This window comes from Lycium ferocissimum, chromosome 9, assembly GCF_029784015.1.
Source record: "Lycium ferocissimum isolate CSIRO_LF1 chromosome 9, AGI_CSIRO_Lferr_CH_V1, whole genome shotgun sequence".
NCBI lineage: Eukaryota > Viridiplantae > Streptophyta > Magnoliopsida > Solanales > Solanaceae > Lycium > Lycium ferocissimum.
The window spans coordinates 42,380,217-42,395,280 of record NC_081350.1 but is presented as its reverse complement, the minus strand read 5'-3'; the positions used below and the strand labels follow the sequence as shown (position 1 = coordinate 42,395,280).

The window sequence follows — 15,064 nt, the reverse complement described above, 5'->3', positions numbered from 1 at the left end:
AATTATATGTTTAAAAAGGCAAATATGCCCTTAAAAGTAGACAAAATTAAGCACATATGCCTTCTAACAAGTTGTTTTCTTTATAAGCGCAAGGGTGGTTGAGTTGGTGATCTCCCACATTGGGGGTCTCAGGTTTGAAACCAAATGCAAACTTTCTCGGCGGAGCTTGTCGCACAGAACTTGCTAAGTGCGGTTTACGCCTCCTGTTTGATTCGCAGTCTGTTAAGTAGAATTTCACTTGTGCGCACACGAAGGGTAGTGACTACGGTCCCCTTATCAACAAAAAAATAAGGTTGGTTCACACTTACGCATATAATCAAATGCACAACACAAAAAATGAAAAGAATAACAATCTTTCCTACTGCAACAATATCAGTGGTTGGATCAATATATAGGAATCAAATTGTCTCACAAGAGTAGTGAGAATTACTAATTTTGCATGCACAAACACCTCACATCTATATTTTTGGGATGAAAGTCGCAAAATAAGGCATTACATCATGAAACTTTGTACGGATACACATCCACTGATAAAACATACAACCAAGCAAATATGGAAATAAGAGAAAAATTTCAGAAAAAAGATTAAGAAGCAGGAAAAATTGGGTATCTCAACACAAATTTATATACAACAGAAGTAACTCATTGTGAATCAAAGAGTAAAAACAATTAAAACTCCACCAAAACCAATCTCTCTTGTGATCTTGAGGTAAGATTTTTTTTTTTTTTTTGCCAAGCTTTCAAGATCAATGTCCAAATCCATTTTCCTTCTTTGAATAGCACTGCTAGATTATTTCTTTGGATGAATTGAGCGAAATAGTGCCTCGATTTCTTCCTTGGCTCGTTCGAATATATTTGGACCTTTAACTTCACTAATTGGTGTATTTTCATCAATATCATCACTCCTTCCGTGAGTTTCTTTGTGATGAAGATGTGGAGATTTTTGTCCGGGCAAATGTGCTCCTGTCGTTTCCTCAACCCTTTCATTGTGATTATACACCTTTTCTTTGTTCTCTGCTTAAACAGAACCACAGTTTGATCAGAGGATGAAGATGGACTTGAACCTCTAGCCGAAAGTGTGATGTGAAAAATGACCTTTGCGTTATTGGTAAAGCATGCACAAATAAATATAGAGTTCGGTCCAAAAAGACGGAAAAAAACTAACAGTTATTGTCACATGTTGCATATAAGGAACAAACACAGTGGAAGTTCTTCCCATTCTAAATTGTTTCTGATAAGCAAAAAAAATTAACAATACCAGATAGTGTATAATAATATGACACCACAAACCAGTCATTTTCAAATAAATCAAAAGCTTCATTTGGTTGAATATAAACTGTTTTATGCCCCAAAAAATGGTTGTTGTAGGAGATGTTCTACGTGAAAGAGGAAGCAAGTTAGGTTTGATGTTCATGGTATTTGATGGAAGTGAAAGAACTTCCCATCACTCAACCACGGGGAGTAAAACAGCTCTGCCTTCGCAATTGCTATAGTGTTTCCCTTGCCTACGGACATTGTCCTACTTAATTGTCCCCGTGTTCATAACCACCTTTAAAACTTTTTGCCAGCAGAAGACTTATGTAAGCATTTAAATTAAAGGTGTGTTTGGTATGGAGGAAAACATAAGTGCATTCTATGCTAATTGTCTCCCCAACACTCCTCTCCCCGTACCCCCACCCCCCAGCATCACACATCTCCCCGCCCCACCCCTACCCCCAACACCTCCATTCCCTCCCTCCCCCCCCCCCCCCCCGGAACTCAAAGCCCAGCTCACCCCCTCCATTGCCATAGTGTTTGCCTAAATTATATATAAATGTTTGTGGGACAATATTTTCTGCAAACATACCAAACATCAGAAAATTAGTGGTACCGGTAAAACATTTTCCTTCATGCCAAACACTCCCTGAAGCCAAAACTCAATCTTCTATGAATTTTATGTCTAACGCAAAATTCACACACTTTCGACCAGATTGTATGGGTTTGTATGAGCATCGATTCAAATTCAAAATGATTTAGACGTATAACACTACTAGCTACTTCTAAAACATCAAATGTTATCAGTCTAAAGGCTCTTACCGACAACGGATTTAGCAAATAATGTTTAAGGACACAAGGGGGCGGATTCACTATATTTGGACTTTGATACAAGATCCAACAGAAGTCTACCGAATGGAAGCTGAAATAGACAGTGCCAGCACCAAGATTGCATAACCTGACCTTGCTTTATAAGAGGTTCATCTCCCACTTCAAAAATCAAGGGAAGTTCCCCATTTGAGGGTCTGTGGCAGTTAACTTAAATTAAAGTTTCAGCATTTATAGTTCAGAACTTGAAGGAAACTATACTCTTCATATAGAAGAGTTTTGAAAGTAAACTATTTCTCTCCTTGAGAGGAAATAGTTCTCCCCTATTTCTATAATGTAAGGTCAACAAACACCAGAAGTTAGACAAAATGTTCCACAGAACATTTTCCACCGAAGCAGATGAAGCCTAAAAGGAAATGGAACTTTTACAGAGCTATCTCACAATGGTGCTAGTGTTCTTGATCAGTCTGTTGCAAATTTTCATCTAGTTCCCTAAGGGGTCGTTTGATTACCGGGATTAGGATAATTTGGGATTGTGTTTATCCACCACTTGGTTATTGGTACTCCCTCTGTCCCAAAATAGTTGTCACGTTTCGCTTCTCGAGGGTCAATTTGACTAATCTTCGGAGTTAAATTAGATTAGATTACTTTAATATTTTTGAAACAAAATTACTTTTAATATTTTAATATTAACATTTAGATAATCGGAAACTTATACGAAAAGGTCTATCGGAAACAACCTCTCTACCTTTCACAAGGTAGGGGTAAGGTCTGCGTACACCCCACCCTCTCCAAACCCCATTTGTGGGACACACTGGGTATGATGTTGTTGGAAACTATACGACAAAGTACTATAAGTTGCAATTCTTCTCATATCAATATGACGAAATATACATCTTAAAATTTTGGTCAAAGTTTATATACTTTGACTCTCGAAAAGTGAAACGTGACAAGTATTTTGGGTCAGAGGAAGTATTACCAAAATCTTGAAATGATCTTATCCCGTATAAGAGGTGGGATTATAATCTCTAGATTATAATTCTGGGATGACCTCGTTTCGAACCAAACGACCCTAATTGTAATAGAAAAGTTTAATCATTTTAAAGAACGGGGCAAAAGCAGTACACAAAAACACACACGAGTCACTACTTAAATGTATAAGGTGACATGAGTCACAACACTGTTTATTAATTACTTGTTAAGTGATTATAATCATGAATCTTGGGAGTTAAAACAATCCGTCGAAGATGAATCATAGGGTTCAAACCTGAAAGAGAATCTGGCTTATGTGTCTTCAACTCAGCCGTCGTCCCATTAGTCCTGCAGATCATCAACAAATTAGTGCAAAATTAACTACTTAACATCCTCAGTAACATTTGTTCTCTATCTTTTATAGGAAAACCCGTTCTTGAAACCTTTTGTCGATGTCCGAAGTTGAACCATGACAATGATCTTCCTTTTTAGGATGAATTGCCTGAACAAGAGCCTCGATTTCCTCCTTGGCTCTTTCAAAGACATTAGGTGCTTTCACATCAGTAATTGGTGTGTTCTTATCAATATCCTTACGCAGCCCGTGAGTTTCCTTGTGATGGTGATGTGAGTGTTTTTCACTATGCAACACTGCCTCAAATTCTTCTTTAACTCTCTCAAACACATTAGGTGCCTTTACATCCTTATCTGCCAATGTTAGAGTATCAAAAATCAGTCCGTTATCCAATGCAAATGTAAAACTCCAACCACCTATACTATACTCTCGAATGAGGGAGTTGTGGAAGAATCTGAGCATTCAGTGCTAAATCTTAAGACACTTAGTGGGGTGGCCAAGATGGAATTAGTTTGGCTCGTGAAAGAATAAAAAACATATGACAATGGGTAGAGCAATTCAATTTATAAGCTCTTGTTTTTTCATGCGGTTTATACCCTATGTGGGATATTATGAGCCGAGTTGGCTTAACTGGTTGAAAGTAACCGATAAGCTTATCAAAAGCTGAAGCTAATTTTATCAATAACAGTTTAAGTGTTTGGCTAGCAGTAGCGGAACCACAATAGAAGTTACGGATTCGGCAGACCTCAATAGTTTTGGCCCAAACCTTGTATTTGTAGTAAGAAACTCACCTAATATGTATGAACCCAGTAAACGAAAAAAGTTAGTGCAGAAACCATAAACTTAGGGCCTAGTGCTGAAACCATAAACTTAGGGCCTGTTAGGACAAATGTTTTTTGCTTTTCTCAAGTTCTTTTTTTCAAAAACCTGTTTGGTTACACATTGAGTCAGTTTTTCACTCCAAACATGAAATAAAAGTTTTTCAAGTAAAAAGAATTCCTCACAAAACTTCAATTGTTTTTCAAGTGAAATGCATGTCCAAACACAAGTTCAAACTTCCAAATACCCTTTTTCAACTTAACTTCAAATACAACAGCTTTTCAAATATTACTCAATTCATGTCCAAACACCTCCTTAAAATCCTGGATCCGCCTCTTTTGACTAGAAATGTTGAAACTAATAAGAAGCAGTTGATATGTTTTGTACCAGCGTGTTTCTGCAACAACAACAACAACATACCCAGTGGAATCCCACAATGTGGGGTCTGGGAGGGTAGAGTGTACACAGACCTTACCCCCACCTTGAAAGGTAAGGAGGCTGTTTTCGAAAGACCCTTGGCTCAAGAGAGAACAAGATAAAAAGGTACCAGCGTGTTTCTATTCTGTTAAAATGGTTGAAAACTGAAATGCCCTTAGAGATGTTTACCCTCAAAATAAGTTCATTATTGCAAAATTTTGAATCCTAACCTGATTCAAATACAAATTAATTTAGTCTCATGAATTACAGAAAAAGATTAGTAACAAAAGTAATAAAAACTCCAAACTTTTGGCTGAATTTAACCTACTAATAGAACTCCAAATCACTGAAGATGCATGAATAATTGATTGCTTAAAATAAAAGGGTTAAACTAAAATTCACTGAACTGGGCTTCCAAAGTTAATGTTAATCAAATTATAAAAAGCTGTTTACAAAACTAAAAATTTGCTCATTCTTGCTAAATTTTCAATCCTAAACTGATTCAAATACAAATTAATTTCAGGGACTACAGAGAAGACTAGTACTCCCTCCAGCCCAGTTTAAGTGTCTTATTCTCCTTTTTTGTCTGTCCCAGAAAATGTGTTTCTTTCAATATTTAGTAAGTTGACAATTCACATCCTTCACGACAACTTTATGCCAAGTTCATACACATCTTTAATTTAGGATCATTCTCTTTATTTCTTAAATTCCGTGCTAATCAAACGAAGACACTTAAATTGGGACGGAGGATTAACAAAAATAATAAGAACTCCAACTTTTGGCAGAATTTAACCTAATAATACAACTCCAATCACTGAATATGCAGAAATAATTGATCCCTTAAAATGAAAGGGTTAAATTAAAGTTTACATAACAGGGGTTCTTAAGTTAACTGAAATCAAGAAAATAAAATTAGAAGTACTGAGAAATATTTTTTTTTTACCTGATGATGAGATTGAATTTGGTTTAGATTTTTCTTCAGACATAATTAATGGGAGAAATTTTTTCTGGAGTTGGTGTAAAATCAAGACTACTTATTGATGATTCTTGATTCAGGTAATTTGAGATATGGTTTTAATGATCACAAGTGGATTTGTATCTGATGCAAGTCCAACGTGGAGAGAATATAGGAATCAGACAAAACATATGCTTGGTCGGTTTTTGTCTTTGGATTTTCCTTTTTTGGTTCTTGGTAAAGTTAAACAAAGGAAAGTTTGTTTAGTTTGTTTAGTAACTTGAACTCCCACATAATTCGGAATTTCAAAGTACGATATTTTATAGGGAGAATCATGTCAAATTCATATAAAGAGTCATTAATTCCTTAAATCGGGATATTTTAGCAATTTTACAGAAAAAGATAAAAATGGTAACTTATGCTTTACTCCCTCGTTTATTTTTACTTGTCATATGTACTAAAAATAAATCATCTGAACTAAAAATAAATGTTTGTTTTTACTTATTCAGTTTGAAAATTAAGAGATAATTTATCATTTCATACATGTTTTACCCTTACTATTGATTATGTTGGAAACTTCGATGAATTGTTAGTGGTACGTATAATTTTTAAAGTATGTTTGATTGATTTGACTTAATAATAACTAGAGGTGATATAGTAAAATTATCATTTTATTTATGTGTTCCTAAAGGGTGTGCTAAGCCTAATCAGAACAAGTAAAAATGGACGAAATGAGTAGTATTTAATAAGCAAAAAGATTCAAATGTGTTATTGAACTATGCGAAATGATTCCGTAGTAATTGAGATTAAATTTATTGTTAATTTTATAAGTAGGCTAGATTTGCTCTCATTGACTAACTTAGTCAACTATTAAGACTAATTCTTACTAGCAATGCACAATTCAGAGTAAATTTAATGAAAATAGGTTAGATTTACTCTCATTGACTAACAGGTTAACTATTTAGACTACTTTTTATTATCAACCCATAGTTAAAGAGTGAATTTAAATTATCTTATATATAGAAAATGGACCAGTCAGCACGGATCAAGATTTTATGAATTTCGATAGGTATTTGAGATAGATACGATTAGAAGTGAATCTGTTGGGAGAGAATAAGGAATCAGACATAAAATATATGCTTGGTCGGTTTATTGTTTTTGGGACCAACTCGGTTTGCGTTTTTTTGTTCTTGGAAGAAAAAGATTAAAGACTGGAAAGTTGGTTTTAGAGAAAATGACAGACATGATAAGTAGATTTAGTAAGGGAAAAAGATTTAATTTGTCCTTGAATTATGTGAAATATTTCGCTTTCTATAAAATAGGTTGAATTTGACCATATTGACTAATGGTCAATTATTAAGACTAATCATCACTATCAACGCGTAGTTTTGTAAAATTTTGAACCATTTCAAATGGCTTGATCAATGACGAGCTGACTCCCCTCTTCTCCCTTATATATATTTGTATCGTGCACCAAATATCTATGTTATATGATTTAATTGTAGATAGTTTTTTAATTTTATTTTAACATCAAACGCTTACATTTCTTAATTTTTATATGGAAATTGCGGTGTAGAGATTTCATCCTATCACGCCGTTGGTAATATCTTTTTCTTTTTATTGCAAAATACTAGGTAATTTTTTTTATCTGTCAAGTCTTGATCGATGAGTCTTGATGGATGAAGTTACGCATTAATGAAAATTGTATGAGGTGAAAGGTCCTATCCCATAGTCAAGAATCTTGAGAAAGTTACGCAATATATGATGCGGAAGAAAAAGAAATTAGTACAAGTTAACGGCGTAGTTAATCCGGATCCCATTAGTTATTAAAAAAAATAGTTCTTCTTTCTGAAATTGGAGTAACTAATTTAGTGTCGCTCGGTGAGTACAATCATCATGATTTTGGTTGAGACAAGTCGAGACTTTGATAGCAAACAAATATTCTAGTTGAAGGCATATTTGGGCTTGGGCCATACCATACTGAATTTGGGCTTGGGCCATACCATACTGCTATTGGTCTTTGTTATAAAATGGACATGTCCAGCCTCCTTACTGCAACTTAATTAGAACTGGAAAGTGACCAAAGATAATGTTCACAACTCAGACACACAGCAAAGCTTTTGCTGTATAGTTGCAATCAGAAAATTAGGATTTCGAATGCTCATTAGAAAAATGTTTTACTTGGAGAGTTACCACGATATATCCACATCATAGGCCAGCCCATGATATGTATTGTTCTCTTTGCTCAACAAGCCTCACCAATTTATTTTATATTACGATTGGGGTATCATAAATGAATTTCGATAGGTATTTGAGATTAGATATTGATTAGAAGTGAATATTTTGGAGAGAATAAGGAATCAGACATAAAATATATGCTTGGTCATCAACTGTTGCGTTTTTTTTGCTCTTGGAAGAAAAACATTAAAGCCTCACCATGATAAGTAATTTACTTGCTTGAATTATGTTATGCTATTGACTAATGGTCAATTATTAAGTCACTATGGTAAAACTTGAACCATTTAAAGCTTTCACGTTCCTCTCGCATTTCGATGTGGGATTCGTTTAAGCTATCACGTGTACCCCTCTTCAGAAGCTTTAAATGGGCGTCACATATAACCCAATCCCCCCCTTAGGAACTTCACATCCTCGTTGAGGTTACGCAATATATGCCCCACCGCCACGATCCCATAGTTATTAAAAAAATAGTTCTTTCTAAAAGGAGCTGATTTGTGTTCGATACCATATTTGTCACAACCGAAGTCCATGACACATATTGTCCGCTTTGACCAAAAAGGCCACACGAAGTTGTACCTCGGGCTACACCATCATCAAGTAGCGTACTTACCGAAAGAACTGCCTTATTTTAAGTGATTCGCTTAAAGTATCATGCGCAATCCCCTCGAAAACGCTCATGTGTCGACATATCCACATCATTGCCATTGCCCTGCCTCACCAATTTAGCTACATCATCGAGTTGTCAATCGTTTTCGCGATCCGTCCGTTTCGCCCACATTCCATTATAAACGTCACACTCCACTAGCGTATGCAGGGCCGGCTCAAGGCTAAAACCACAGGCAATGACTTTGGGCCCCCAAATTTTTGGGGCCCTATTTTTTATTAAGTTTTATGGGTAATTTCTTTAAAAAATTATTGTGACTTATAATACTTTTATGTAGTTTTTAAATTTGTAAATTATTTTTCAAAAAACTTAAAGATTGTAAATCCGAATTCACGATAAAAATAAGGAAGTTTGACTCTTGAAATCCAAATTGTGTAACATAAATTGAGATGGAGGGATTACACAATTTTTATAAATAAAATTTAAAAAAAAACAAGAATTTTTTTTAGTCACGTGATTGATTAGCTATATTGTCAGTTGAATTTTTTTCAGAATAGATTGATTTGAAAAAATGTTAACAATTTTGGATTGTTCTTGATGATGATAAAACAATAGTTAATGAATTTGCATCAAAAAAAGCTAGAAATTACCCTCCCTCTGGACTTTAAATTAGGGCCTCTCTCTGAAGTTTGGTTTTAAGCCACTAATCTTTTTGAGACGTCTTTGAGCGTACGCGTGATCTTGTGTAACTGATGTCGACTTATTATGGTCTATTTTATATATATACATATTATTTATTACAAAATATATTATTTACATATTTGTGATTCTTTTTGGCGAAACAATGTTGGCAGTTGGATAACAAACGCTTGTAGAATGGTGTCATTGTCGATGGGCATAGCATTAGACGTGTGTTTAGACGCGGAGAAAATCATATGTTTCAAACTTTAATTTGCTTGAATTTCTTTTACTGAAAAAATCTTCATATAAAGAAATAATCGCAAATTATAAAGTAAAGTCAATATATGTCATTTTACATATTTAAAATTGCATAAAATATCATATAAATCACCTGCTTTTGCCCTCACAACAACGTCAGCCTATCAACCACTTCACCATCTACGTTGGCCCTCCAATTATACAGTCCTTGGCTGGCACATACACAATTATATGAATTAAATTTCTATTATCTCAAATAATATTTGGAATATTAAAAAAGAAACTTAAATAAGCTTTTCTTTTACATCTTAGTCCATTATTTTACTCCAATTTGATATAAATAATTTGAAGTTTGAAAACTTGTTTAAAGACTAAAGAGGCCCCAGTGATTGGAGATAGTTTATAAGAGGGGGATCAAAATGCATTCTTCTCTATTTCTGATAAGAACTTTAAATTCAATGTTAATAATTTGTATAGTTGAGGTAATTAAATCATCTAATATCAATGGGAAATACATCGATAAATTTTATCACTTTATATTATTGACTTTTAAGAGACAAAAATAACATTTTATTTAAAAGTCTAACCCAAGAGGGTGTCTGACAAAGAACAAGCTTTTATTATGATTTAAATATAAAAATAGGCATTCAGCTAAATATAGGGTCAGAGAAGCTACTGAGAAATCAAAGACTATCAGATTCAAAGGTGGCTAACATGTATAGTCCACAGGACCACTTTTAGCTGTAAAGAGATGGCTAACATGGATTACCAAAAACTAAGGTGCGTGGTGTTAATTAAATATTTATTCATCATTAAATAGAGGACTCGGGTTTGAACTTTGTAAATAAAGTCTCTCTATGGTAAAGAACGCTTAATTTAACCAAAAGTAGGACTTTTCAAGGAGCAAAACTGAATTAATTAATCAGATTTCAAAGCGGATATTAAAAACCAGACAAGAAACAAAAAAAAGTAGGAGTACTATATAACTAACCAGGGGAGATATATAGAAGCCCAGCTACGAGTTCAGGTGAACCCGATAGTTTTTGCTCAGACCCTATAGGCTATATATATAAAAAGAACTACGAAATACCTATATAATTTTTTACTGCGAATTCAATTATTGTTATCGTTATAAAAACTCATAAACTTAAAATCTTGAATCCTCCTCTTAGCTAACAAGAAGTAATCCATTTGTCCGGTATACGTGGATTAATATACTTAATTAAGAGAAATCATTTCCTCTTTTCTTTCATTTTAACTACAAAAATCGATATAATTTCTATCTTACATGATCGTTAATTACTAAGAATAAGGAGTATATATTCGTTTGCTAGAAAGTGAATGTACATTCATTTGATCTTGATTCTTGTGGATCAAAAAGTAGATTAAACTGGATTTGCACTGCCACCCAAATAATATTACATTCTTTTGCAACAGATGAACATTATTATCGTGCGTAAATCCCAATGCATGATAATTTTTCAAAATTCTATTTTGAAAAATCATAGTCAAATAGGTTATTTGAAGAGAAATTATTATAGTAGCCGACGATTGAACCAAATTGACGCAAATGGCTGCTGATATTATATTCTCTTCCATATAATTTTTCCAAACCCTTTAATTAAATAAAGTTTAACAGTCTGACTTGATAATTAGATTTATTATAAATTAACTGTTTCAAGTGGTCAATTTGATCCAAATATATTGAAAATCCAGAATGGCATTTGTCCTCATTCTTGACCAACATCTGTTGATTTTGACCATTAATTTTCAAAGTCTAGATTTTACGTTTGGCAGCCTATCCATTTTATTTTTCATTTATATTAATCAACCAATAATGTGATTATCGTCCAATTATGTGATTAAACAACCATTTACATAAAAAAGTTCAGACATTATATAAATTAAGCATGTCACCAGCCATCAAGTTCGCATGCGTAATATTAGTTTGTACTCATAATCAATATTATGATTCATTACTACAATCTTTATTTATTTCTCTGATAAGTATTATGTAAAATTTGTAAGACTCAATTAAACCACTATAAACATCCATAGTTCAAATTTTAAATAAATGATAATTAACGAAGTGCAAATGTTTTTATACTAAACCTGCATCCTTCTCAGTGTCTTTTACAACATGCATTTTGTAAATAATTACAAAAGACAGGAGAGAAAAAAGGTTGGATTAATCAAAAGAAGTACTATGAGATTATCATCAATCATTAATTTATTATGTATACATGTGTATAAAAGTCGGAATTGAGACTAAAACTAATCTACTTATTTACTTTAATTTCTTAAATAATTTTTATTAGTCGGATTTTGAATGTTGGGAATGCAAAAAACCATCGATAGAGAGCACTCTCTCCTTAAATATGCTCTTTGAGGCGGATATTTAAAGTAATCGGGCCATTAGATTTCAAATACCATATGCAATGGCGTATCTAGGTCGGGTCTCTAGTTTCACATGTATCCATGCTATATTCTTTCAAGACTACTTAAATGGGCGGCCAAGCTCAAATTGTTATATGGTGGAAATATGATTATTGAGTGCACCTCTCTAAGTGAGATCGGAGGTTTCAAATCCTATGTTTATCTTGTTATTTTTTCTCTTTGTTTTTTTAAATTGACGCCCCACCCCACATGAGGATGAGCATATTTGGGGTCCCTTAGCTTCTTGCATTCTAATTAAGTACTTTTTTAGTTCTCTTTCTATTTTCTAAGTCAGGCACATTGAAATTTCTATCATATTTTGTCCCTATAAAGATTCATATAAATTAAAGTAAATGTATATTTTAAAACAAGTAGCATTAAAGAATGTAGCATATAGTCAATATGTTCAATTAATCTCAGTATTTTGGACATTGGACAGCAAATATTGAAATAGATGTGAACATTTACGTTTCCAAAAAACAATTTGTACTTATATAATTTCAAAAGCTAATGATATCACTTGTAAAAAGTTAATTACTGAATCGGTTAAATTTATATTCTTAATCTACCTCTTTATAATAATGGACTCATTTCTATGATTAGCCAAAAAAGTCCAAAGCAAAAAATCCACTTGCCATCGCGGCTCACGGAAAAAGGAAATTGCATGAGAACATAACAAAACACGTAAACATTTGTCATTCAAGTCAAGAACAACTTGAATTTTCCACCAAACAGTACTATAAGTACTTGAATCCACTTCATTTATTTTGCAACAACCAACCACCCAAATTGCATATTAAATGAACACTAAAAGAAATATCTTTTTGAATTAAAGTTCATTCAACTACTACTACCTTAGTATTCCCTCATTGCCTTCGGTTTAAAAAGAGTGTCCACTTAGCTACTTGCACATTCTTTAGAAACATATATTAACTCTTAGAAAAAATAAGTAATTTGACTAAATTATCCTTAATTAAATAAGTATTGAGACTTAGTAATTTGACACTTATTAAGGACAAATCTGGAAAAATAAAGTTAATTTTTTCTTGATTTGATAAATGGACACTTTTTTGTACAAAAAAATAAGACTAAGGGTGTGTTTGGTATGACCGAAATGTTTTCCATAAAATTTTGAGGAAAAAAACATTTTTCGGATTAGTAAAAACACACCAACTCATTCCCCAACCCACCCTCACCACCAACCCCACCTCCACCCCAAACCCAACCCCACAGAGAGACCCAGAACCCCACACCCCTCCCCCAACCCCCACACCTAATTTTTTTTCTAAAAAAGTTTTTATTTTTTTTTTGCCAACCCAAGGAGATCCAACCTCTCCCCCCCCCACTCCACCACCAAAACCCAAAACCACCCATTTTCTTGAAAAACATTTTCCACGTTAAAACTTTCTTTTGAAAGTTATGTTTCATATAAATAAAAATAAGTCAAATGTAGCAAGGGTAAATCGGTCATTTCCATCATTATGGACATGGAAAAATTTAGATAGAAGACAAATGGAGCTAACAAATCTCAACATCAGCATACTCGATAACGTGTTGGCGCGTTTCATCATCAAGACCGCAGAAGTAGTTGAACTTTTTTATTATGTTTTTTATTTTTCAATTTGATTTTTTTTTTATTACTACTATATATAAGGGAAAACTTAGGGACTTTTGTAGTCCTCACAAGAATTTTCAAATTTTTTTAAAATTTTTTAATTAATTAATTTTAGGTCCTAATCTTATATTTAAGTCAAATTTATTTTAAAAAAATCTCTTTTTACTTCAACACGCATTTTCTATTCTTTGCGTTTTCTATTTGGTGCTCACCAACCCCAATACATAATTCTGCAAAACGGGGGAAGCTCCCCAAGAAAATTTTTTCCATATTAAAAAAAAAAAAAAGGTGTTTTTAAATTATGTATTTGTCTTAAAAGTTCATTAACTATGTATAGATTATTTATTTAGAGGTAAATAACTTTAGAAAATTAGGATACATAACTTATAAACACCATTTGAAGTAAATAACCATCAAAATGGAAGTTAAAATATTAAATAGTGGGCAAAATACATCAAATTTAAACACACAAAATGTCGATATCAACCTACCCTACCTACCCAACTGTTAAAAAATGAAATTTTCACTAGCAATACCACATTTAAGTAAGTTAACAAAGTGGCGCCACGATAGGAAATAAAATTCAAAAATTTCTTTTTTCTTTTTTCTTTTTTTTAATTTACATTATTTTCTTTTTCCTTAATTTCTATACTCATCACAAAAGCTCCATTGTACTGTTGGATCATCAATTCCATCATCACCATCAAATTTTCCTATAAACAAAGATGCATCACCACCAATTTAGGGCCCACCATTAAAAAAAAAAATTTGCCACGAAATCCGGCCAAGATCTTGGGACAATTCTCTCTAAAAATTCAATCTTTTATTTCTTGGACCGTTCTGGAATACATTTTCTCTTGATTTTCATACGATGGTTTTGGTGGAAACACATTTCGGTGGTGGCGGTCTTCTTGCTATGGTATTTGGTGATGGGTGTTGAAATAGGTGATGGTGGTGTTGTGACTTTTGATAGTGGAAGGTTTGGTAGTGGTGAAATTGGTATGAAATAAAAATAAGTGAAATCCATGGTGGGTGTGTACGGATTTGATTGTGGATAGTGAAAAAGATTAAGTTGGTGAAGTTGATGTAACATGGTGAATTTCTTCTCTATGGATTGATGAAGAATCGATCATTTTGAATTGATGAAATATTGATTAAAAAAAAAATGAAGTAGAAAGAATGGAGGGTGGGGCGTAGAAGAAGAAAGAGGAAGTGGTGGACAAATGGAGTGCAGAAAATGGAGAAGAAGAGTTGAAAAAAAAACAGCTTTTATTAAATTAAAAATCATTTTTACTACTTTAACATCAGCATAAGGTGCAAATAAATTCGGTTTTAGATGTTCGGGTGTGCGTATAGTTTCATGATATCGACATTTTAGGTATAGTTTAAGGGTGATTTGATGTATTTTGCCTAAAAGAGTGCAATTAAAGTTTTGCTTTCATATATTGAAAATATATTTATATGAAATTTAATTATTACTAACGTAATTTTTGGGGCTATATATGATTGTTATTTATTTATACTAACACAAATTTAATTTATTTTTATATTTTTTTTTTTATATATATATATATATATAAAACAAACCTCACAAATAATTAACCACCTTTCTGCTCATATAATTGGAAAAAAAAA

At 33.0% G+C, this 15,064-nt stretch overlaps 2 protein-coding genes across 2 annotated transcripts in view; one reads left to right on the top strand and one right to left on the bottom strand.

Annotated features, from left to right (window-relative positions):
* Window positions 1-15,064, top strand: part of LOC132030917 (translation machinery-associated protein 22-like) — a 102,319-nt gene that overhangs the window by 53,012 nt on the left and 34,243 nt on the right. The window lies entirely within an intron of this gene.
* LOC132030914 (uncharacterized) lies at window positions 464-5,828 on the bottom strand. The gene is made up of 4 exons (XM_059420705.1): window positions 5,586-5,828; window positions 3,498-3,759; window positions 3,350-3,402; window positions 464-1,014 (listed from the first exon to the last, which is right to left on the bottom strand). Exons 1-4 carry the CDS (start codon window positions 5,626-5,628, stop codon window positions 791-793), a joined length of 582 nt encoding a protein of 193 aa, XP_059276688.1. The 5' UTR covers window positions 5,629-5,828; the 3' UTR covers window positions 464-790.

Coding starts and splice junctions, on each gene's coding strand:
- LOC132030914 (XM_059420705.1), bottom strand. CDS start 5,628: ATGTCTGAAGAAAAATCTAAACCAAATTCAATCTCATCATCAG. Junction 3,403..3,497: donor ACTTCGGACATCGACAAAAG/GTTTCAAGAACG, acceptor GATGATCTGCAG/GACTAATGGGACGACGGCTG. Junction 1,015..3,349: donor TAAGCCAGATTCTCTTTCAG/GTTTGAACCCTA, acceptor CTGTTTAAGCAG/AGAACAAAGAAAAGGTGTAT.